We start from the raw sequence: 23209 nt of genomic DNA, 5'->3' as shown, positions 1-23209 counted from the left end.
CATGTGGGGTGTCGTGGACCGCGGCCGTAGCGCTGTAGGACAGATCCCTACAGCGTTTTCACCTAGAAACACCCCGTGTCCACCTCCCTCAGCTCCCAGCGACCTCATTCCATGCTCCGAGTCTCTGCGTCTGACGATTTGAGATCTCTCCTGTCAGTGGAATCATGAAACATTTGTCTTTCTGAGACTGGCTTATTTCAGTCAGCATTAGGGCCTCCAGGTTGTCACATATCACCGAATTTCCTTCTTTTTTAAAGGCCGAATAATATTCCACTGTATGTATATGCCCTGTTTTCTTTATCCGTTCGGCCGCTGACCGACACTTACATCGTTCCCACGTCTTGGTGTGTGTGAACGGTGCTGTAATGAACATGGGAATCCGGAGATCTCTTCCAGCTCCGGGTTTCAATTCTTTTGCATGAGTGCCGAGGACTGAGATTGTCGGAGCCTGATGTAGTTCCACTTTTAATTTTTTGAGAAACCTCCATACTTTTTTCCGTAGTGACTCATCATTTTGCATTTCTACCAACACAACAGTGAGCAAGGGTTCCGGTTTCTCCACATCTTTATCACCAGTGGGTGTTTTTTCTTTTCCTTTATTTTCTTCTCCTTCTCCCCCTCCCCCTCCCTCCCTTCCTTCCTTCCTTCCTTCCTTCCTTCCTTCCTTCCTTCCTTCCTTCCTTCTTCCCTTCCCTTCCCTTCCCTTCCCTTCCCTTCCTCCTCCTCCTCCTTTTCCTCCTCCTCATCCTCTTTCTTCTCCTCCTCTTCCTTCTTCAATAGCCATCCTGACAGGTATGAAGTGAAGCAAATTCTTAAAGCTACCACACTTTGGAACCCAGGAGAGGCCCGGAGAGATTTTTCTCCAAGATGAGGAAAGGAACCTTGGGTTTGTTCTAAATTTTCAAGGAGAGGGAAATCTTAGAAAAGACTTCCTGAGGGAGCAGGTGGGTGCTTGGGTTTGGCGGGTGTCTCCCACTGAGGCCAAGCCTGAGTGTGCCAGGTGTCAGGAGGGCCAGGAGTCTGCGGCGATGGGGTGATGGGTGATGGGCTAGGGGCGGTGTGTGTTCCTGGGGAGTACATGGGGGGGGGGGGCTCTTCCTGCCCTGGATACTCTCTGTCCTGGCTTCTATTTCTGAATCAGACACAAAGTTCCGCAGGAGCCACTCCACCATCTACTTAAATGCAGGGCCTGGGGACGATGACAGATTTTGCCAAGTTCACTGGATGCACTCACCGGAGCCTGGGTTCTCAGCAGAGACCAAACGGCAGGCCTGGTTCTTGCTAAAACTGGAAAGTAGACAAAGTTGTCTCGTGAGACCCCCCATCCTGCTCGCCTGTCTGGGTTGACCTGCTTTTCCCTACGGGAGCCCATGGGCCTCCCACAGCTCCGGGGGAGGTGGGGATGAAGCCCCCATGGCTGTTCCTCAAGCTCCAGCCCTCCCTACTCGCCTGCCTGTCCACTTAGAACCGCCTCCCCCCCTCCACCCCGCACCTGTGGACTGCAAACTGAGGATTCTTTTTTGTTTTAGATTCTGAAGGCGATGAGGAGCCAGGGGAGAGTTTTAAGCAGGGGAATAGCGTGTTCCGATTTATGTCGCTGGAAGATCATGCTGGGTGCTCTTAGACGTGGATGAATGGGGCCAACGAGTGGGAAGCGGGTGGGGGGGGGGCGTGGCGCTGGAGGGCCGCGAGCAAGTCACGACCCCGTTAGCCGTTAGCCGCGAGCCAGGGGGGTCCGAAGAGCGCAGGCTGAGTTGCGATGTGTTCTGAAGTGTCGAAATAAACACGAAGCCACCGGCGCAGTCAGAAACAAAGCTGAACCTGCTGCTCGGCAAGCGAAGGAGACACGTTCGAGGGCGCGGGAAGAACGAGGGTTCGGGCGACAGAGCGAAAGTACCGCAAAGAGAGGGAAGGTTCTGAGAACGGGCGCCCGCTCCGCTCGTGAGATGCGCCGCACGTAGCTCTTCTCTGCAACTGGCTGCGATGCTAGTGTGTGACCCCGAAACCCAGGCAGTTTTCAGAGAGGTCGGGACGGGTTTCTGTGGTTCTGGCCGGGCTCCGCACCAGAGGGCAAATTCACGCACCTGTCCTCAAGACATGGAGAGGATTCTCTTTGATGAGAGGCAGTCAGTGGTGTTTGCTAGTGGTCTGGATGTGAAAGGTGAGGAAAAGAATCAAAGCTAAGTCCTGGGTTTCCGGCCTAAGAAACTGGGAGGGTGGTGGGGTCTGTGATTGGCTATTGGGGAGCAGCAGATTCGGTGAGAGACTCGAGAGTGCTTTTGGACCTTTGAAGGTGAGCAGTCCATTAGACGTCCAAATAGAAATGTCACGTATGTGTTTGGACGTTTGAGTCGGAAACTTGGAGGAGGGGCGGGCTGGAAACTACAATGTATAACTCAGCTACATAAACACGGAGTTATCAGAAGTCAAGTTAATTGGGGTATAGTTTACATTAAATTACATGTACCCATTTTTAAGCATACGTTTCAAAGAGTTTTGACAAACAAACACACCCACCACAATCAAGATATTAAAAGATTCAGCTACTCCAAAAGTTCTCTCTCTCCCGGCCCCGCCCCCAGGAAACAGCCGATTTGCTTTCCATCACCACAGATTTTGAGTACTTCTGCACTTTTTTGGGAATTTCTAGAAGTGGAATCATATAGTACAACCTCTCTTGTGCCTGACTTCTTTTGCTCAGATATTGTTTTTGAGATTCATCCACGTTTGTTCCTTTTTATTGTCAAGGAATTTTCCATTGAATAGATATACCACAATTTGTTTACCAATTTATCTCTTGAGGGCTTTTTTGGGTTATTCTCAGTTTTTAGTTATTATAAATAAAGCTGCTACGAACATTTACATGTAAGTCTTCGTGTGAAGATATTTTTTCATTTATCTTGGGTAAATACCTAGAAGTGGGATTGTTGGGGCCTCATGAGAACTTTCCAAGTCACTGCCCAACTGTTTCCAATTGGCCATCCCATTTTACATTCCCAGCAGGAGTGTATGAGAGTTCCAGTTACTCCACATCCTCATCAGCACTTGGCATTGTCAGTCTTTTTGAAATGTAGCCATTCTAGCAGGTGCGTAGTGGTATCTCATTGTGATTGCGAGTTACATTTTTCTGATGACTAATGATATTGAGCCATCGAGGGTTATTGGAAGGAGTTCAAAGATAGCTTAAAAAAGATGGGGAAAAAAGAAATAATTATTAACTCCAAGAAAAAAGAACAACTTTTTATGTAGAAGAAATGTACTGATAGCTCACTGCTTGGGTCAGCTTGGGTCATTGAAGGACAAAATTTCTATCATCATAACAGCGCAGGCTCTGAAGTTGGATTTAACTCTCAACAGTGATGTAATTATGCTGGGGGTGGGGGGGTGGAGGTAGAAAGAGGATGCAGAGGTGGTTACCTAGGCAACAGGAGGTCAACAGATAAAGCCTGTGCAGGATGTCTCCTAGCAGGACTGGCTTGAGGCAGAGGGACACTCACTGACCTAAAGATCTCCAGAGACAATGACCCCACTTTCTGCGCTCCCCATTATCTGCCACTAGCAGCTGTGTTCTACTTAAGGAGTCCCCAGCTGGTCGGTTTGTGTCCGTACTGGTGTTTTAAGACCAGTAGTAGCTCAAAAGGCAGATTCGATTCTAAACTGTCTTTCACAGCTCTTCTCTTTTGAAGAAATTTGGGGTTTCACTCGGGCTGGATATCCAGTTTTAAATCCAACAGTAGATTCATCTTCCCTGGGCTTTAAAAACATATCCATATGTAGGTAGAGGCGCTCCGGAAGGGTGTGGGCTGCGAGGTGGTTTTCGAAGAGAACATTTGCTTTGGCGCACCTCGCTTCCCGGGTGGACATACCATTTCACTCCTTTGTTGGGGACCATGCAGAGTGACCCTATTGAGAGCCCTCTGCAGAGGTCAAGGATATGGACAGCACGACACAGCACTGACCGCCTTCCATTTTCTTCTCCTGCCTGTAACTGAGACTTGGTTCTTATTTACACTCTGCTCCTGCATTGCCACCTCATTCCGGTCATGTGACTTCTGTATCAGGGCACGGAGAAGAGCTATCTGAAACCGAGCCATTAAGGAGCTACCTGAACCAGGTGCTAGAATGTTCTTTTCCTTGGCGAGGTCAGGTGAAGCTCTCTTTCTCACTGCCGTAACCTCTCTCTTGTTTCTCTTAAAAGTAATGGCAAAAGAGAATATGTATCGGGCACTCGCTCTCTTAGCATAGAGCAGATTCTCAGTGCTCCCTGGCCACCGTCTCCTCTAGTTTTTATGACAACACAACGAGGTAGGAACTCGTGTCCTCTCGGCCTTACAGACGAAGGAAGCAAGGATCAGGACCCCCGAGTAATATCCCCGCTGGTTTGTCAGCCTCCAGAACCAAGCTCTCAGCCTCCAGGACCCGTCGCCTTCCCGCTCTGCCCCTAATTAGCAAAGCGCAGACTTGCCCGCTGTTCTGACGCCCCTGGTCTTTGCAGGAGGAGAATGCAAGCGAGACGTGAGGCTCAGCAGCCCAGGGCTGCTGGGGAAGTGAGGGAGACTCGCTCCATTCCCTGTTTCCACCAGCAGGTGGCACAGTCGCCCCAGTTTCCCAGGGAGCCGACCCAATGACTGACTGGCTTCAGTTTCTTTGGAGGCATTTTGGGCCCAGCTGGACCACCAAACTGTTCCTTTCTGGCGGGTTTGCCTGATCTTGTTCAGCGACGGCCATCAACCAGGACAAACGAGGCCACGAGAAGCTGGAGCCGAGTTCTAGAGACCCTTGTATGTCCTTAGATCACACCTAATACGGTAACTACTACACTTTGCAGACAGTTTCAAATCCTAGCCATGTTCCTCTTGCCACCCAGTGCACTTAAACGCACATTGCTCAGAGCACCATCTCAAGAGGAAATCTGACTGTAGAACGTGGTCTACTTCACACAGCGACACGCTGGGTCGGTGGCCAGCCCTGCGACCGTCAGGTGACGTCGGTGGAGGTAACGCCTGCCGCCGCCGTCCAGACTCGAACCCTGGCTCTGCCTCCGTGCCATACTCTTGATCCCGCTTCGCCTGGATTTCTCGGCTGCCAGGGCCACGGTACCTTCTACGTCGGGTTGTGGCGATGATTACGTGACGCTGATCAAAGCATTTGAGAAGAAGCTGCCGCGTAGTAAGTAGTCAGTAAGTGTCAGCTCGTGTTAAGCTCCACCGTGGCCAGTCGCAAGGCCCCCCACTATGATAGACAGGGACCTTTCGGTAGAGTTTACTGCCCTCTTTGGAGATCTTTGCACACGTTGCCGGATTTGCTTCCAACTCTTCCATATAGCACTTTTCTTGTGACTAGTTTCTATTTTACAGGATGATGATGCTGTTATAAACTCTTTTGGCAATTGTCGCAGAGAGGGGTAGTTAATGAAATTTGAGGAGGTGGTCAGAATAGGGTCACCGGCCTTGAATCACGTTGGCCTTCTCCTTAGCCCACAGCAACCCCCGCCCCCCTGGGATGGCCATGTTCACCTCAGCTCTCTGCGACACTTTCTCTCCACACAGGTTCTGTAGGGGATGGGGCTGTCCATGAGCCTCTTCCTGGAGAGGGTGGCTCTCTGTGCCCAGGCAGGGTCCTGGCTGGAGCTGGCATCGTGGGGCCTGAAGAGAGAACTTGGGCCACTTCTGCTCAATGCCGGACTCCAAACAGGCACACCCCATCGGGGGCCAAGGTTAGTTCTCAACTGCTGGTCAGTATTTAACTTTCCACGTAAGATTAGATTAAACATTAGGGTCATTAAAAGCCCAGGATTGCAGATTGCGGTTGGCAAGGGCTTAGCTGGCTGCAGACTGAAGGTACCCTGGCAGCTGAGGCGAATGCGCAGCTCTGAAGGGAAGGTCCGAAGCCTGGCTTTATAGCAGGGAACGTCACACTGCTCACGCTCTGCATTGGTAAGTTTCTGTTGCAAATTCTTAATTTTTTGAGGAATTAAGTAATGAATCTATCTAGTTCCTTTTCCAGATAATTATAAAATGAATTATTTTCCTGGTATGAGACCTGGCCTTCCCTCCTTCCCTCCTTCTCTTCTTTCCTTCCTCTCTCTCTCTCTCTCTCTCTCTCTCCCTCTCTCTCCCTCCCTCCTCCTCCTCTTTCTTCTTTTTTTGGTAGCATTTTCCTTACTCGTTTCTTTAGCAATTGACTTTGGATGAAGATTTTGAAAGTTTTGTATCAGAGTTTAATAGTAAATGTAGATAATCATTTTTCTCTCCCCTTTATGTATGAATGAAAGACTCTGCTGCCTTTTGCAAGACGGGGTGGTGCTGGTGATTCACCATCTTTCAAATAAAGAGAACTTTGGATGTGGGGATCAAGTGGGCACTGTTCTTATAATCACAGCTAAAACTAGGGGGGTCATTATGTGTCCTGTAGATGGTCTTGGTCTCATTTCTTTTCCCCAGTAGAGCCAACCAGCCACTGGCGACAGACACGGAGAGTTATAGGAATGTGTGACCTCTGGTAGAACAGAGTGGATTATGGGCACTAGGCTGGCGGCTTGGGTTTCTTGGTCCAGCACTGTGACCGGCGTGTAAGCCCTGTGGCCTTGGACAGGTGATTTAAGCCCTGTGGGCTATAGTTATTTCACTGTCATATGAGCAGGCCAACTTCACGTTTTTTTTGAGCAAGGACTAGTTATTGAAAATGCCTGAAATATTTAGAGCCCCATGTATTACACCGAACCATATGAAATTGTCAACATTCCACCATCTTTCACCAATACAAATGGCAATTTCAAATGGTCCAACAGAACCTAAATGATGGTTGCCTTCACATTGCTAGAGTAAACACCTGTTCTACTTAGAGGAGGGATAGGCGTGTGTTCCGAATATGCTCGGTGTCCCTCAGCCGATTCGTTATTCTGGGTGTCAGAGCCGTCAACCCATCCGAATGTGTTTCGGCATTCCCACCAGCGAGATCGCTTTCACGCGCTGTGGTTTGGTTACGTCCTTTGGTTTTGGAACAGGTAACAGACTGCTCAGCTATGGCTCAGGTGACAGTGTTCAGAAAGGGAGTTCACCCTGGACTGGACGTTTCCAGCCTGGCTGGGCGCAGCACTCAGGCACTTAATCCCTGCAGGCCGCGGTCACTCCACGGTTAAGTCTTATCAGAAAAGCGTCTCCTGATCTGCTCGGCAGCCGGCTTTTGCCCCCATTAGAAGAGCTGAACAAACAAGCAGTGATATTAGCTCTCGCAGCCCGTGCACGCTGCCATGCCCACACCTTCAAGCGAACCCAGCGACTCCTGTGGAATTCGCCGCCGAGGTCCTTCGGCTCTCGGATACTCTGTTGCAGAGATTTTGGGGTGGGCAGAGGTCTTAGGAGTTCCCTAAAGTGAATGAGAGCTTTGTACCTGCCTATGTACACTTTTCTGGGGAGAAATCAAATCGTTTTATTTTATCTTTCAAGGGATCTGTGAGCCCCCTTCCCTTCCCCACCCTGCTCCAGTAAGAGTCACTGTTCCAGTAGTTTCCAGTTGAATCCCACAGTTCACAGGAGAGGAACATTTATTCGTTCACCACTTAAAAGGTCTGCCAAGATCCAAGATGCGTAAAGCAACCCCTGCTGCGGCGCACGCTCGCCTGTAACTGTGATTCAGATGACTTCCGCTCTCGGCATCGGCTTCCTGACGACGACAGAAGCAGTGTCAGAGCAGTTTCCCACGCCGCGTGAATGAGCACGCGGGAAATGGGGAATCGATGACAAGCAAGCGAGCGAACAAGGCCGTTTGCAGAAGAAGCGCAGAAAAGGGCTCTCCCACCCAGACGGGGAGGTCGAGGAAAAGCTGGTGGATGAGGTGTCCCCCTGACCTGGGGCTCCGAGGTGACAGGGACATGCCACCATTTCTATGCACGAGTCAGGAGATACTCAGAGGCTTCGTTCTGCAGAAGTTGCGTTTCGTTCCCCTTTTGCAGGACAACTCAGGGAAAGTCATGCAGAGGGCGGAGGTGGCTTCGGTGCTCTGTCCCCTCTCGGGGCCCATCCCCCTCCCATGCAGTACCTAAAGCGCTCCATCCCCCTCCCAGCTGTGGAACATTGAGGCTTCCCTTGAGGTGCCCTGTCCTGGATGACCTCGCTGAGCGCCAAAACATGCTTCTCCTGTGTCCTTGTTCTTACAGAGTCCCGCAGGGACAGGAGACTAGTGACTGAGCACTCCTCGCGAGTCAGGCACTGGCCTGGCTCTTTTGCAGGTGGCGAGAAGTGAGCCAGTCGCTTCGACGGCGACGTTCACAGAACGATGCTGATGGTGAGCGTGGCTCGTCCTACGCTCGTTCCAGATAACACTGGGACCTTCGCGTCCTCCTCTCAGAGGAGCCGCTGGTGGGATCGCGAGCACAGGGGCCCGGCCGGCGCAGGAGCTGTCCATCCAGTGGGCAGGTGCACGGAGGAACTCACGGCACTTGGCAATCTTCAATGCCACCGCCTCTCTGAGGGAGCCTGGATCCAAGGCAGGGCCCAACGCATACCATAATTGCTTCGACAAAGCGCTGTCAGATAGGCAAAAATAAGTAGAATAATTCCAATCCTGACAGCATGTCAGAAAGAACACCACAGTGGTCTACTTCTCCCCCTGGAAGAGGTTCGCCACTTCCTCCTCTTAGTTCCTCCGGCTCGACAGCGGGGCCCCTGCCCCGGGCCAGCTCTCCTCAGCACCCATGCCTGTGACCCTTCTCCACCTCGCCGCCAGCCCTTTATTTTGTAAACTTAGCTCTCTGGTTCTTTTTTTTAGCCATTTCTATGTTCTGTCCATTTTTTTGATTTGGCTTCACAAAAGGAAACTGAATTCTCTCTAGAGGGTACAGCAAGGGGAATAGGTAAGCTGGCAACATGGCAGTTTTCTTTATGGGATGAAGATGTGGAGAAGGGTTGGGAGAGACAGAGAGAGCGAGAACCCTGGCAGGTGACGTGATCCTGCCCCACCACATCTCAAGACTAGCCCTGGCAGTGCAGAGGCTGGGGGCTGGTTGTCTTTTGAAAAATGGAACAAATATAAACTCCCCCACGAATGAGTAGATCTTGTCTCTTCAAGGCTTAAGGAGCCGGTGGTCAAGTCTTGAGTCAAATTGAAACCAGCCCAGCTATACTCTTTCGCTGTGGACTGTATCGTGTTAAGGGGGAAAAGCACGTCTCTGTTACATTGCTTAGAAAATGTGCTTGGCATGTCCTTTGGGACAATCTTGTCTAGTTTTTAAGTTTCTTTTCAACCCACTAGGCTTTGTGTGGAGGGGAGAGGGAGAGGAAGATCTTCGAATAATAGAACTTAAAACATCAGATTGAGAAACGTATATTATCCTAGTTACGGCAATGCTCAATGAGGGCAATGTGGGGAAGGCGTGTTCCGTGGGAGGAAGCCCTGGAAGTGGATTCGTGCCCCTTTCCCAGGTGGGAAGACCTGAAACCTCTCTTTCCGCAGGAGGGAAGGAAAGACTCACGCTAACGAGAGGGGACGCTGCTTTCAGAAGGGTGCTGAGCAAACCCACTCCGGTCGTTTGGGCTTTTAGTGGCCGGGTGGACCCGCAGGTCGCCGCCGGGCACGGGCTTGCATCCTGCCTGTATTCCTCCCAGGTCTGCTCACACCTGCCTGCCGTCTGCGAACCACACTCACTCCATCCACCTCGCTCCCTTAACGCTCTGCTCCTACCTGGAACGCCGCCTTGCGCTTGTTCGCGTCTCTGCCGTCTCTGCCGCTGCGCTGGGCTCCCTTCCACACGCGGAATTCTCCTGTCCGTCATCTCTGCGTTCTCAGGGCCCAGCCTGTGGCTGGCACATTAATTTATTCAGTAGACTCCCATGGCGTGACTACTGTGTCTCAGGCTCAGTGCCAGACATTCGCTATATCGAGGCAGACAACGGTGACGTGAACCTTGCTCATACAGACAGACATGGCAGTTGGGGAAGAGATGAGACCATCTACCAATAATCACACACATGCACACACACAACCAGCGATATATACGCATAATTATTACGTATTTGTCCCAGAGCGGGAGGACATGACCGACCCGGAGGAAGGACAGTGTGACCACGTGGTCCTGAGGGGGGAGTCATGGGGGAAGGGGTCAGAGGCCAGGCCAGGTAAACCTGCTAAGGAATTAAAATTTTATTCTGAGAACAACAGGAATGTAGTACCTCATTTTCAAAAAGGGGCGGGGGGAGGGGAATGGTATGATCCCAGTTTCCTCTTTAAAAAGAGCACGTTGACTTGTGCAGGCCAGGGAGGGACAGATGTGACCCCAAGGAGCTGGTTTTGGGGAGGGCTGTATCGCAGTGCATGGTATCCTCCAGGTGAGGGAGGCTGGCGGGCCGTGACAGCGAGGAGGGAGAGGAGAGCTGGATTTGAGCCACAGGAATCACCTCTCCGGTGGTTTCTTTGTATCACTCGCCTAACAGGCTTCTTTCAGCTGTGGGTGTACACACTCATCTCCTGGAGATACTTGGGAAGAAGAGCCCCGCCTGGGCATGGGAGATGGCACCACCTGCCAAGGCTGTCCACACCCTCCTGCCATCTTCTACCCCAGCACTCTCTAAACACAAGGCACAGGCACCAGTCATCACTTCATTCAACTGACGTTCGCTGAATGCCTGCTATAGACAAGACGTTATACTAGCTATTGTGAGGTTACTGTTGCATCTAAATACAAAGTAATGCATGATGAGTGATGAAACTTTAGAACATGAGAAAAGTATAAAAAAGAAAAAAATTCTTCATTAAGCTACCACCCACTATTAACGTTTTGAACTGTTTATTTCATTCTATTTCCAGCCTTTTTTCCCCCTATTTTCATATGCATGTATACATTGATACATTTATATATATGTAAATTGGGATCATGCCATATGTAGTTTTATATCCTCTGTTAAACTTAATTATCAGATATCACACATATAAAAATGCACTTGAGACGTTTAAAGGATCACGAAATGTTCACTCAATCAATCACTAGCCAGGTTAAGAAGAAACAATACTATTTCCCCCCTCACATGCTCCTCCCTCTACCCCTTAAAGATCACGTCTAAAAGAAATTCTTGTTCAACTGTTTTCCTATTTAATTTGCAGCGGGAGAGAAATATGCTTGCTTTATCCAACCTGACGCAGACACTGGAAGATGTCTTCCAAAGGATTTTTATTACTTATATGAACGATTGGCGCAGGAACACGACGGAGGAGCAAGAGGCCCTGCAGGCCAAAGTCGACGCCGAGAACTTCTACTACGTCATCTTGTACCTTATGGTGATGATCGGGATGTTCTCGTTCATCATCGTCGCCATCCTGGTGAGCACGGTGAAATCCAAGAGACAAGAACACTCCGATGACCCCTACCACCAGTACATTGTGGATGACTGGCAAGAGAAGTACAAGAGTCAAATTCTGAATCTACAAGAGCCCAAGGCCACTATCCACGAGAACACTGGCGCGGCAGCGTTCAAAATCTCTCCTTGATAAGCGAGAAAGGCACGAAGCCAACCTCTGACATCCCAGTATGAAGAGATGCCAGTGCCGTGAGCAGATCCCGATTGTCGCTGCTTGGAAGACACTAAGTTCCTCGCTCTCTGCTGAGAATTTTCATGGAGATCATGTGGTTGGTTGGTCAATTAAGACAGGCAACATTTCAATCTGAGTGATTTACGCTTGCTCGTCGGAACAATATTTTATGCTGAAGGCTTCTTTTATTTTCCGTGCAATGTAGTTGTCATTTTATTCAATATCGATAGTGAAAATACGGCCAAATTTGAAGTGATGGTGGCAGTCAGGGTAGAGAGGGATTTAAAAAGCACTAAATCTTCTTTCTTATGAAACATTATTTTGTATGTGACTAAATTTATAAATCACCCAGATGTATAACTCAGAAGCTTAGGTTCAAAATCTATCCTTTGCTCACTAGACTGATATAGGGGCATTTATTGATTGATTCATGAATTTAGAGTCTAAAGTGACAATGAACAGAACAACAGGATTACCTTATGTATATTGTTATCCTGGCATTTAATTTATTTGGAAGTCTGAAGACAGAACAAACATTTCGCAGGGGCAACCAGTCTACACAAGAGAAGTAGAACCTACCCAGTGCAAACATTTTTAGACGAGATTGGGCATGTTCTGGGTGGTATGGCTGTAGAGACTGCAAACATTTTTAAAAGAGCATTTCAAGTTTTACAGAAAACTAACTTTTAAAAGTTCTTGTTGCTATAGAAAAAATAATAAAAAGTTATAACATTACTTTCTAAACGACTTACTCTTTTCGATTTTATTTTCTCTTTACAATTACTTAAATTTGAAGAGACTAAAGGTACAGAAAGTGTCTGAATTGCTAATGTTTGTTGAAAATCTAGACAGTAATTGCTTAATAATTTGCACCATGGGGTTCACAATATCATAGAATGTCAGGTCTGGAAGGCACCTTGGAGATCATGACCTTGTCAGATCATTTCATTTATAGATAATGAATCTGCAGTCCACAGACTAGGTGACTTCATTGGTTAATTTAATAAGCAACATTTAATATCTATGCCTTGAGTCCCTAACCTAGACCTGAGTTGTACAGGGATGGATGAGACTCCCTGAGCCGGAGAAACCTACTCGGCAGAGAGGAAGTCAGATACGTAAACGACATGATGCTGTACTGTGACAAGGTTATAACAGAGATCAACTCAAAATGGGCAGAGCTAGAGGAGGGACAGGAGGGCAGGCCTAAGTCACAGTCTACTCTCTCCGAGGAGCCGAGAGTAAGAAGTCAATGGCAAGAAAGATGTACAAGGATGTAGCTTCATGCCTCCTAGTTTATCCTTTTCTCCTCCTCCATCTCCCCATCTATTCAGCCCAAGCCGAGCAATTGTGAGCTAAGCCTCAAGTCTCAGGGCACTAAGACAAAATCGAAAAAAGGAGCCCTTCTTCAGGCATGCTTGTAGGATGTCTTATATCTACTGCGAGGTTCACCTCTTTAGCGTGAGATATATACAAGGTATCTATTTCCTAATAACAAGCATGAACTTATGCTAAGAGAAGCATTGAATGCAATGTTAAGGAAAGCCATTCATATTCCAAGAACAGATGTAGCAAGAGTGGCTTCCTTCTTCAGATCAGACACCCGGAAATGCTGCTGCACACAGAACATTCATCTCAATGTGCCCAAAGCAGCGACCCAGGCTACAAAATCTGTGCCTTGGGTCTGCATCCAGACAGGGACCCAAAGTTTCCACCAGGTGACAAAGATTATCTCCTTAACCAAAGTCTGGTCACGCTCCTCTGAGCCCTCAGAGAGCCTTCTCAACTAGGACTCAACCTTGGCCTTGTAAACACTGCAGGCTCTTGGCACAAAGTATTTCACCCTCCTCCCCACGCTAAGAGACTTAAAACAAACACCAACATTGTTTCTAACAACTCAAAACTGCAACCCTAAGATGACTCCAGCCCCCTTTAAAGTGTTTGCTCAACCTGCCAGGGGAATTTACTATGTGTTCCAGCCAAAACCTGGTGATAGGCAAATCAGCACCCCCTCAATCCCCTCGTAGAGCAGTTACTTTAGAAAGTTTGCGATTATACATCCTTTCCTTCCACTTTTGAGATGTCAATCTCTTACTACCTAGAAATGTCTTCCCTCTGCAACACCAACGTTCAAGGAAGTAAACTCACCCTAGCCTGTGGGTACCTTGGGGCAGGGCCTGAGTGTTCTCACACTCTGCACGGTGTGCTAAGCGTTTGCTAAATGAAGGAATCTGGGAGCCCCGCACCGGGGCACCCTGCCGCCAGCTCAAAGGAAACAGCATGCATTTAGTCAGAGATGGGTGCTAAATTTGCAAATTTCTTCTGGGGACCCTCAGTTGCAGACTGCACGAGCACCCAAGGAAGGCGGGACAGCCGAGGGGAAGGGGTAAGGGCCCCGCGACACCCCGCCCAGATCAGATGTATTCTGAATGAGGCCATGCCCTGAGCTTATACCACGGAAGACCGGCGGGCGCACTGCGCCGGCGCGCGGAGCGGTGCATTTCGGGACATGTAGTTCCCCCGCTGCATTGTGGGAGTCGTGGTTTGCGTTCCCGCCGGCGCCGGATCCTCCGCGGCTTGGAGTTGTACGTGGGTGACGTCTGGGTCAAGGTGATCCTTGGACTGGAATCTTGACGGTTTAGGGGACGCTGGGGTGTCAGGCGGCTGGGCCCGCGTTCGCGTTTTCTGTCCAGGATGCACGGCCACCGCGGCCCTGAGCCGCGGAGCGTGCGCGCCTGGTCAGCTCGTTCAGGCACCGCGCAATCCGCGGACCCAACGCCGGGGGCGGTGTGTTCAGCTGCACGCAGTCGGGGCGGGGCCCAGAGTTGGTTCCGGCCTGGTGGTCTCCGAGGAGTTTGGGGCGACGAACGAATGTTCTGGACGCCCCGTTCTATAGAAGGGTGGAGGAAGCAGTGGCCCTTATCCTCGGCTCTGAGCGTGACAGGTGGTGCTCCGCAAGCGTCCGGGCCAGAGAGGACCTGGCCTGGCCCTCCCCGTTACCGAGGACCTGAGGCCTAGCCCCTCTGCCCCAGGGACTTGGTTCGGGAAACTCCGGCTGACCCGAACCAGGGCTCAGAGGTTGACCAAGTGATGCTCAAGGTTCAAGTGGAGTTCCCCCTCCTCGCACCTACCCCTACTTCAGACGACTGAGTGAAGGAAGGGTTTAGGTGGAAGGGGTAGAGACTGGGAATGAGAACAGCTTCGGAAAGCACGTACTAAGGACACAGCCTGATGAGTGGCTGGAATAAGCTTAAGACACCAAGAGAAAGAGGCCACCCTTGAGTTTGCTAGGTGCGCCAAGAAGAAAAGGTAGATTGTGGACAAGACATTATCCATTTTGCATTAATTGGCCTGACCCAAATAAGCCAATAGTGTTTCTGTTTTCAAAGAGAAATGTGGCAAAGGAAAAATCAAGATATTTTTGCAGTAAAGGAAATAGAAGTATTTCTATCTAAGCCATTATTATTTTTGAGTTCTAAGCTAAGATTGTGGATAGTTCCAGAAGTTTAAAATTTCCTGCACATTGTAGAGTTTATGCCTCTCAAAACTATTCTCGTTTTGTTGGCTTTTGCTTCAGCCCTCAGATACCCGTTGCCTTCTCTTTCAAATATTGCACAGGGTGTACCTATGGCAGCGGAGCAGACAGCCAGCCTGCTGATAGCCTTAGTTTTCGCAGTTGTACTCATTTGCTGAAGCCCTGCAGGGTGCTATACAAAAATGGCAGAGTTGGAGCATGTAATTAAGGGAGATGGGGAACAATGATAACTTGGAGGCGGTGGCTGGGGATGAGCTAGATTGATAGGCGCTCTCATCTCCCATCCTCACTGCGCCCTTCCCACGACTTTGCAGGTTGTCTCGAAATGTTTCTTTCCTAAAGAGCTTGAATTTTATCACTCTAGGTATGAAGTCGAGATAGCTGCCAGTGTATTTTTACAGTCAGCTTCTGTGGCATCAGAGAGAACGGTGACTTACAAATTCCAGGGCTGCAGTTCTTCGGATTCTGATTTTAAAAATGAGAACACATTGGTTCGAAGAGGTTAACGACTTGCGCCAGGTCACGTGGCCTGCCGTAGGTGCCACCAAGAATAGAGTCCAGATCTCCAGTGTTCCCGGTCCTCTGGTTGTTGCTTTTCATGCCGTGCCCTGCTGTCCCGCAGGGACTGCATTTTGCCCTGGATGCCGCTCATTTATGTTCTTTACCTTGGCATGTCCATTGGGGGAAGGAGAGGTATTTATCATAACGGTAATGGGTACCATTTATTTAGTGCTTTCCATGTGCTGAGCATCACGCTTTACCGCCCAGTCTCTGAAGGAGACTTTACAGATGAAGCTGAGGCTTAGAGAGGCCGAGTGACTTGTCCAAGGTCATACCACTAGTAAATGTCGTACAGCGGGTCCTCCAATAACGGGGTTTCATTCAAAGTCTTTTCATTATAATATTGAGATGTCGTAGGAACTTAACTCCTGTTTATATCAATTAGCCTGCGGTAAATTGATTTTATTATAAGTTGCAGAACCTATTGACCACGTTAAGTGGAAACTTAATGTATGTGTTTGCCAGAGGGCCAGGCTGTTGCATGTTCTTTTTAGTGTCTTTCCTCCTGTAAGCTTTTTGGACCTGTTTGTTATCCTTGATTTGAGAATCAGTATCTTATATCAGTTCATTAGGAATATAATGTGGCTTCAGAAAATTAGTGGGGAATAGCCAAACTGACCTGCTATATTTGTACACAAGAAATAAAGGAGTTGTAAAAATTAAACTTAAACAACCTTAAAAGTCTTATTTTAAAACATGGCTAATTCCTGAGATGATTAGAGATTACTCAAAGTGAAAATTCTAGCAACAGGTTATGACATGTTAGGAATGTATTTCTTCAGTGCAGATCAGAATCTGCTCTTGGACAAACAGGCCATTTACACAGGGGTAAGGAGCACCTTCACCCGCTGTCGTCACATTTAAACAGAATTTATGGTGTAAATTCCTATCTTTACCTTATCTGACTTTGAAAAAGTCCTGGAAAAAACTTGGCTATCTTGCGCCAACTGCCAGCTTGTTTTCAAGATACTGTGACCTTGAATAGATGAGGTATGAACTTTTTGTATTTAGATACTATTATAAATGAAAAGTGTTTATAAAACATTTTCCCCGAAGTTCATTTTATTATCATTCGAATGGCCTGTGAAATTTCCTGCTGCTTTTCTTAATTCTGATTGTAAGTACATTTAAAGAAAAACATCCCCATGATTTTTGAGTGTGAAGCTCTCTGCTTGCGTCAGGATAAGACCCTAGAGCCAGATCAGAGGGGTCGGATCCCAGTTCCCCACTGTGTGCCCCCGGACCCCTCATGTAAACTATTCTCTTGTCTTCGAAGTGGAGACAGTGAGCTATACCCCGCAGAACTGGGGTGAAGACTAAATGAGTTAGCGCATCAAATGCACCGCAGCCTAGCTGGGTCAATAAAGTGAAGTTATGATTAGAATGCTGTAAGTCTCCAAATTTCAGAAAAACTAGGGCTTCTGAGCCCATCTAGTTGCCACTGCCTTTCTTCATTTACAGAGGGGACCCAGGTCCCAAGAAGGACGTCATTAGAGGGTGTAGGTTCTTCATCCAAAGCTCAAGTCGTCTGTTTCTTGGGGCGTGCGTGTCATAGTCTAAACGTAGTGACCTAGGACGCCTCAGAGCAAATCCCGTGCTCCCGACATGTCCCTTCCTGCCTCACCTTCCCCTCAGTCTCCCTCACGTTTTAGAGGGAATTCTAGATATGAATTGCTTTCCTAGGACAAATTTTTCCCTATCATGTCCTCTCTTCCCTCCAGATATTTTTTTTAAACCAAGATTTGCTTAACACTCAGAGGCCCTGAGAAACAGTCAGTCACCCACAGACCGGCTCCTGTCCGGGGCAGGAGACGGTAGAGGAACCGGTTTTGGAACCGGGCTCTTACACCCCCAGATGAGCGGAGTGGAGCACGTGTCCCCTTAGCAGCAGCACTGCCACCTCTGCTTGGGGCTGAACTCCCGCCCTGGGCAAAGATCCTTCGAAGGGATCATTCTGCTCAACAGGAGCCACGCCTGTCTCGAGCCACCCTCACTCAGGCCCTCTGCTGCCCACCAGGCTCTGGGTCACCTTGCGGCAAACACTTAACCCTCCACTCTGCAAAGCTTGCCCTCTTTCCCCCTGCGCCCTCCCTCTCCATCAAAGAGAAGTCTTCCTGAGGCGGGCTGCTCCAGAAACGCAAGCTGACGTGTTTCTTCCCTTCCCCGCCAGGCCCACGAGACCCGACTCTCCGGCTCCTTCCCTCGCGTGTGTGTCTGATTGGGCCTGCGTCCTCCGGGAGTGAGTTCACAGTCGATCCAGCATGAACTGGAAGGTAAGGACAATTTTAACTATTTATGGCTTGGGTTTTTTCTTTTCCCGATTGTAAAAATTCAGAAATAAGTAGATTAAACCAGGAGTCATAATAATATTAATATTTTATTTTACGTTAAAACCTATAAGGGCACGTTTACTCACCAGACTTCTGGAGGAAGGCTAGGCTTTTCGGTGGGCATCAGCTGACCTCAGATCTGCCTCGCTTTTCTTGCAAAACCATTCCTTTAAAGTTTTACCTACAGTTTCACATTTTGGTATCTTTAAAGTGGATTAAGATCTTATGAAGCAATCTACATGTGACATCTTTCTAAATTTTCATGCTCTTCTTCCCTAATCTTTTACATTTGGTGTTGCCAACAAGCTTTTTTTTTTCTTTCCCAACTCGAATTAGAAAATGCATCGAAAGCATTCAACTTAGTTTTCAGGGAAAAATCTTCTTTCCATAGTCACACTTCCTAAGTGTTGTGTTTAAATAAATTATCTACTATAACACCGAGTACAGCTTACAGAGGGGACCCAGGTCCCAGCTTAGCTCGGCTGGGGAATACACACGACCGAGCCTGGTAGAACGTTAGCTTCAGCTGCTGGGAGCAGACGCTCAAGGGCAGCTGAAGAGTAGCCCGCGAGCCGCGTGCCCTCAGTGGGCTGCCGGCACCCGCCGGCTGGCTCCCCGGAGCGAGAGCGATCGCGGCAAGTCCCTGAAGTAGGTGGGCTGAGGTGGAGGTGACCGAGAGAGCCGCCACGGACGTCTGCTTTATTGTCGGTACTCCGAAAAGCATAAAACCAAATAAAAATTACGCATGATCATACCATCCAGAGAGAGCAACTGTGAACAATTTTGGTGTATTTTTTGTGTATATATAAGTGTCGTGTGATTATTTTCAGATTTAGGATCACGTATGTAGTTTTTCGATTGTAAGCATTTCTTTGTTCAGAACATCTCCTGGGTTTCTGTTGCAAGGAGAACTGGACCGGTCTGGAAGCAGCATCAGTGAGCTAGGAGAGCACAGACCCCTCCTTCCCCAGCTCTCTGGGCCGCAGGGCTTGGGGGCCCTGCAGGCGGGCCGTGGGGACCGTTCTCCAGGAGAGAACCGTTCTGGTTAAGGAGGCAGAGTGAGGGTTCTGTGCAGAGGCTGAACGTGTAGGGGTGTTTCTTAGCCTGTCTTCGGGTTCCGGGCTCACAGTGGAAAGGCTGGGAGGAAAGACAGGGCCGCGAGGGCGGGTGCGGGGCAGGAGCAGAGAGCGGTGTGGGGGGAGGGCTAGGGAGGGACTTTTACCCTGTGCAGTGCTAAGGTCGGCAGGCCCTGGCAGCGGGAGTCCGAGCCCACGCCTGGCGCCCTGAGGCCGTGCTTCCCACACTTAAGAGTGTAAAGCCACTGTGAGGACTGGTTAAGGCCCGGATGTGGCCCCACCCCAGAGTCTGATGGGCCAGGTCTGGGGTTCACAGTTCACGAGCGCCCGGGCAGTGCACAGAGGGCGTTTCCTCTTCCGTTGTAGAGGACCCACTTGACCACGCAGGTAAGCCCTGCTTATGACAGAAGGAGCCCTTCCGGGGTCAGGAACAAAATTTGCGTGGACCTCCCAGCTTTGAGCAGACACACACACCTACCCACCCCACCCCCTGGCTGCCAGCCCGCAACCTCATGTTTGAAAGGGGGAGCCCTTCCCTGTAGCATCAGAAAGGAACGGCCTCTCCTTACAGCCTGACCGCGCGGAGCCCCGGGAGGCTGAAGGCTTGTGCGGCCCCGTGCAGCCTGTGGCCCTTCCTGTGGTCGTGGGTCAGCAGCAGTCAAGAACACCTGTGCGTCGGCAACAGCGTGAAAAGGCAAACGTTTGCTCAAAAGAGTCAGGTGACTGGCCCAGGCCGTACAGTCAGTCAGTGGCAGAGAGTGGACCTATAACCCAGGCCCCTGGCTCTGGCTCCTCTTGCTGGGCTCACTGCCGCCTCAAGCAGAGGCCTGGGCATTCGGTGAAGTGCCCAGTCAGGCAGTGAGAGACCAGGCTCAGTACATCTGCAGTCCACCATGAAGCCTGCAGCCAGGGAGATGGGAAGGACAGAGCTAAAGTAGACTGTCATCGATATGGGGACAGGGACCTTGTTCTAGCCTAGTGCCTTTTACATAATAGTTGCACAGTAAATGTTGAAGGAAGAAACAAACATTTCCTATCAATTACAGAACGTACAGAATCATTTCTTCTTTCAGGTCCTTGAACACGTGCCTCTGCTGCTGTATGTATTGGCAGCGAAAACGTTAATTCTCTGCCTGGCATTCGCTGGAGTCAAAATGTATCAAAGGAAAAGACTGGAAGCAAAACAGCAAAAACTGGAAGTAGAAAAGAAGAAGCAATCAGAGAAGAAAAATAACTAAACGGAATTCAAAGGTACTGGGACTTTGCAAGTGTGAAGTTACATGTGGGTTAGGACGGGCCGTCAAGGGACGTGACAGTTCAGAGTTCCACATGCCTGAGCCCTGAAGGTTGTGTGAGGGCACATGGCCCGCCTGTCAGCCAACAGGTCTGGGCAGATTCTGACCCCCGAACCCCGTCTGCCGGCGAGTCAGGGAACACGTGGGTTAGTCCACGCCTCTGCCCAAAGCCTGCGTGGCCCTTTTCGGGAGCAGTGGTGCTTCGTAGGTATGAGGTCACAGGACTCTTGAGAACGTAATAAAAGCTGCAAGCCTTCTCCTTGGACAAACACACATACTAGAAACACCTACAGTCATGTTTAAATCTGAGACGGGGCCGGGGAGGAGGCGGGGTCACACGTCGTTTGAAACCCTCACCTGTACCCAAGACTAAGAAATCCCGCGGTCTGCCTCCAGGGCAAAGTCAGCTCCTTGGCACAGCGTAAACCCCTCCCCAGCGTGTCCTTGCCCCGGTCGCATTGCCCCTCTGCAGCCACTGCCCCCACTCCCACAGGCCGTTTCTTGACCACGATAGACTCTGATGTGTCTTGGCCTTTGCCTGTCAGCCCCCTGGCGCAGGGGGCCATTCCCAGGGACTTTCTGCCAGGCCAGAAGTCTTATTCCTCGTGGAAGCCCGGTGCCTGTGGCAGCACACGCGAGGGGCCCCCAGAAGCGCGTGCTGGGTGGAGGCGCCGGAGAGTTGTTTTCGGCCCCCATCGCAGGTCGAACGCAGCGAGCAGTTCCCTTAGCTGTGGCGTGCTGCCCCAGCTGCTTCGTTTATCAAGGCGAGTCCCGTGCTCGCCTGAAAATCAGCCTCCAGCTGTGGCGGCAGGGGCTTCTGGATCGGTGGATCCCCAGCTCGGCTGCTGCTGAGAATTGCCTGATCAGGGCGCTTGTTAAAATGCAGACGCCCAGGCGCTGGGAGATTCCATTGTGTCTGTGAGTGTGTCTGGGTGCTGGTCCTTTGAAAACCTGTTCTCCGAACAGCTAAACGGAACCCCTGGGCCGGTGCCCTCCACACCCCTTCCATCCTGAGGGGTGTGAGTCCCTGTCATGGTGCCTTCACCGAGGTTCCAGGCAAACTCGCTAGCGACGTAGCAGCTCTCACTCAGCGACTGTCACGCGCTGGCATTTCGCTCAGCATTTCGTATGCAGCGGTGTAAGTCCCCCTGATGGCTCTGTGACGTCCATTCAGGTGGGAAGAGTGGCCCCCACCATGCGTGGCGCGGAGCCAACTGGCACCTGTCAAAACGTGCAGCCCACGGGCCCTCCTGCTGCGGCCTGGGTGCGGGAGGGCGCGCCAGGGTGCTCTGTCAGCCCGCCGAGGCGTTTGTCCAGCAAGAGGACTTCCTGTCGTGCACCTTGCCTTTAAAAACACACAAAAAATGTGTTATCGACTGAAACTCAGGTAGGCACTTGGGTGAGGGAAGGGCGCACGTCGACAGTTAAAAGGGTGAGGGAATTCGGTTTTCCCTGAAATGCCGATTTCCTCTCCGTTCCAGACATCGTCTCGTGCAGCATCGCTGTGTGTGAAGCCGCGGCGAGGAGGAAAAGATGAGGTGTGAGATTGTAAACACTCCTTCCCCCCACGGACATCAGGGGGCCGGTCCGCGAAGTGGGGTGCGTGGCTTAGCGCTGAGCTCGGAACTGGTTAGGGGTCCGTTCCCCTCCTAGGCCGGCAGCTCGTCAAAGCCTGCAGCCTCGTTTGGAACCAAAGGGATTTTTCAATGGAAGGGAAATTATGATGCTAAAAGTACATCGATGGATAGATACGCTTTGGTGGCTTCTGTTCGTTGAGCGAGCGTCTGAGCGTACGTGTTTATGCCGCGCACGTCGACTGTTTGCCGTTAGCTTAGCGGACATTTCCTGCTCGTCCCTGCGGTTCTTCTTTTCTGGATTTTGCTCTTTAATTGTCAGCTCGCGAGGACTCCAGCCAAGAAGAAAGAGAAGAAAGACTTAAGCACTGCTGTGTCAGAGGATAAATCTCCAGCCTATGGCTTTAACTTAAAATGACGTGAATTTTAATATGCTTTTGAAAGAACTAGTATTTTCTTTAGTAAAACAAAATACTTTAAAAAAAGAGTGTCTCTAGTCTTTGGAGTAGGCCACGTGGCGTGTGTGTGTGTGTGTGTGCACGCACACATGCACATGCGTGTGCATGAGACACACACACTTGTGAGAGGAGGGAGTTCCGCAGACCCCGCCCCTTCCAGCTCTTCCTAGCGACAGGCCCCAGATCGCGGGTGCAGCCCACAGAGGACAGGGCCGTGGAAGTGGCGTCTGCTGGGGGAGGACGCCTCGGCCGGCCGCCCTCACGCCCCCCGCGTGCCGTTTCTGCTGCCCTCCCGTGCACGCCTCCCGGCCCCCCCCGCCCCCACCGTCCCTCCTGCAAGCACCGTCGCCCCCTCGGTGTGTTCGCGGAGGCGCAGGGAGGCTGCGCACTCGTCCGGGGGCAGCGGCTCGCTCAGCAGCCGGTTCGGTTCGCACTGGGAAGTGACGGAGGATGGAGCCGACTAAGGGGAGTAAGAAGAGAGGTCCCGGGTTTCTGGTGATCATGGATCCATCATATCAGCCCTAGACTGCCCCCTTGGTCCTTCTCGTTTTGTGGGGGGTGGGGAGGCGGGGGGGATGCCTTCTGTGTCATGTAACCCCGTGGTCAGGCCTCTACTCTCGTAGCCTGACGTCTCACCGTCAGCCTTGTCATTCATAACACGAGCTCAGCGATCACGGCCGCACCTCAGACAGGCGCTTGCCTGAGCCGAATGAGGGCGAGTATGTGGAAACGGTGTGTATACGGGAAATGGCGGGGGCGTGGCTCCTGCGGATCACTGTGGCGGGCACACCACTTCACGTCAACTTTTCGTTCAGTGACCGCACACTGGTTCTCTTTCTGATCTCAGACCTGAACTT

The 23209-nt window shown here is 50.5% G+C and overlaps 2 protein-coding genes across 5 annotated transcripts; both read left to right on the top strand.

Annotated features, from left to right (window-relative positions):
* The first annotated feature begins 5817 nt into the window (after positions 1–5817).
* On the top strand, positions 5818–12176 carry KCNE2 (potassium voltage-gated channel subfamily E regulatory subunit 2). Its single transcript, XM_016164099.2, has 2 exons — positions 5818–5936; positions 11098–12176. The coding sequence occupies exon 2, from the start codon at positions 11110–11112 to the stop codon at positions 11479–11481; it is 372 nt and encodes a 123-aa protein (XP_016019585.1). The 5' UTR covers positions 5818–5936; positions 11098–11109; the 3' UTR covers positions 11482–12176.
* Positions 12177–14033: 1857 nt separating this feature from the next.
* Positions 14034–22372, top strand: SMIM11A (small integral membrane protein 11A). Of its 4 annotated transcripts, XM_016164102.2 has the most exons (4): positions 14034–14133; positions 17790–17892; positions 20099–20276; positions 21802–22372. In XM_016164102.2, exons 2-3 carry the CDS (start codon positions 17881–17883, stop codon positions 20261–20263), a joined length of 177 nt encoding a protein of 58 aa, XP_016019588.1. In that variant the 5' UTR covers positions 14034–14133; positions 17790–17880; the 3' UTR covers positions 20264–20276; positions 21802–22372. The 4 variants fall into 4 exon arrangements, with proteins under 4 accessions (XP_016019588.1, XP_036075403.1, XP_036075402.1 ...); XM_036219510.1 differs by lacking the exon at positions 14034–14133 and adding an exon at positions 14158–14832 and having other exon boundaries at positions 20099–22372; XM_036219509.1 differs by lacking the exon at positions 14034–14133 and adding an exon at positions 14158–15751 and having other exon boundaries at positions 20099–22372.
* The last annotated feature ends 837 nt before the right edge of the window (positions 22373–23209 follow it).

Source organism: Rousettus aegyptiacus, unplaced genomic scaffold (genome assembly GCF_014176215.1).
Source record: "Rousettus aegyptiacus isolate mRouAeg1 unplaced genomic scaffold, mRouAeg1.p scaffold_m13_p_4, whole genome shotgun sequence".
In the NCBI taxonomy this organism is placed as follows: domain Eukaryota; kingdom Metazoa; phylum Chordata; class Mammalia; order Chiroptera; family Pteropodidae; genus Rousettus; species Rousettus aegyptiacus.
The sequence above is the reverse complement of the archived record's forward strand: the minus strand, read 5'-3'. Positions and strand labels throughout refer to the sequence as shown.

Coding starts and splice junctions, on each gene's coding strand:
- KCNE2 (XM_016164099.2), top strand. CDS start 11,110: ATGCTTGCTTTATCCAACCTGACGCAGACACTGGAAGATGTCTTCCAA.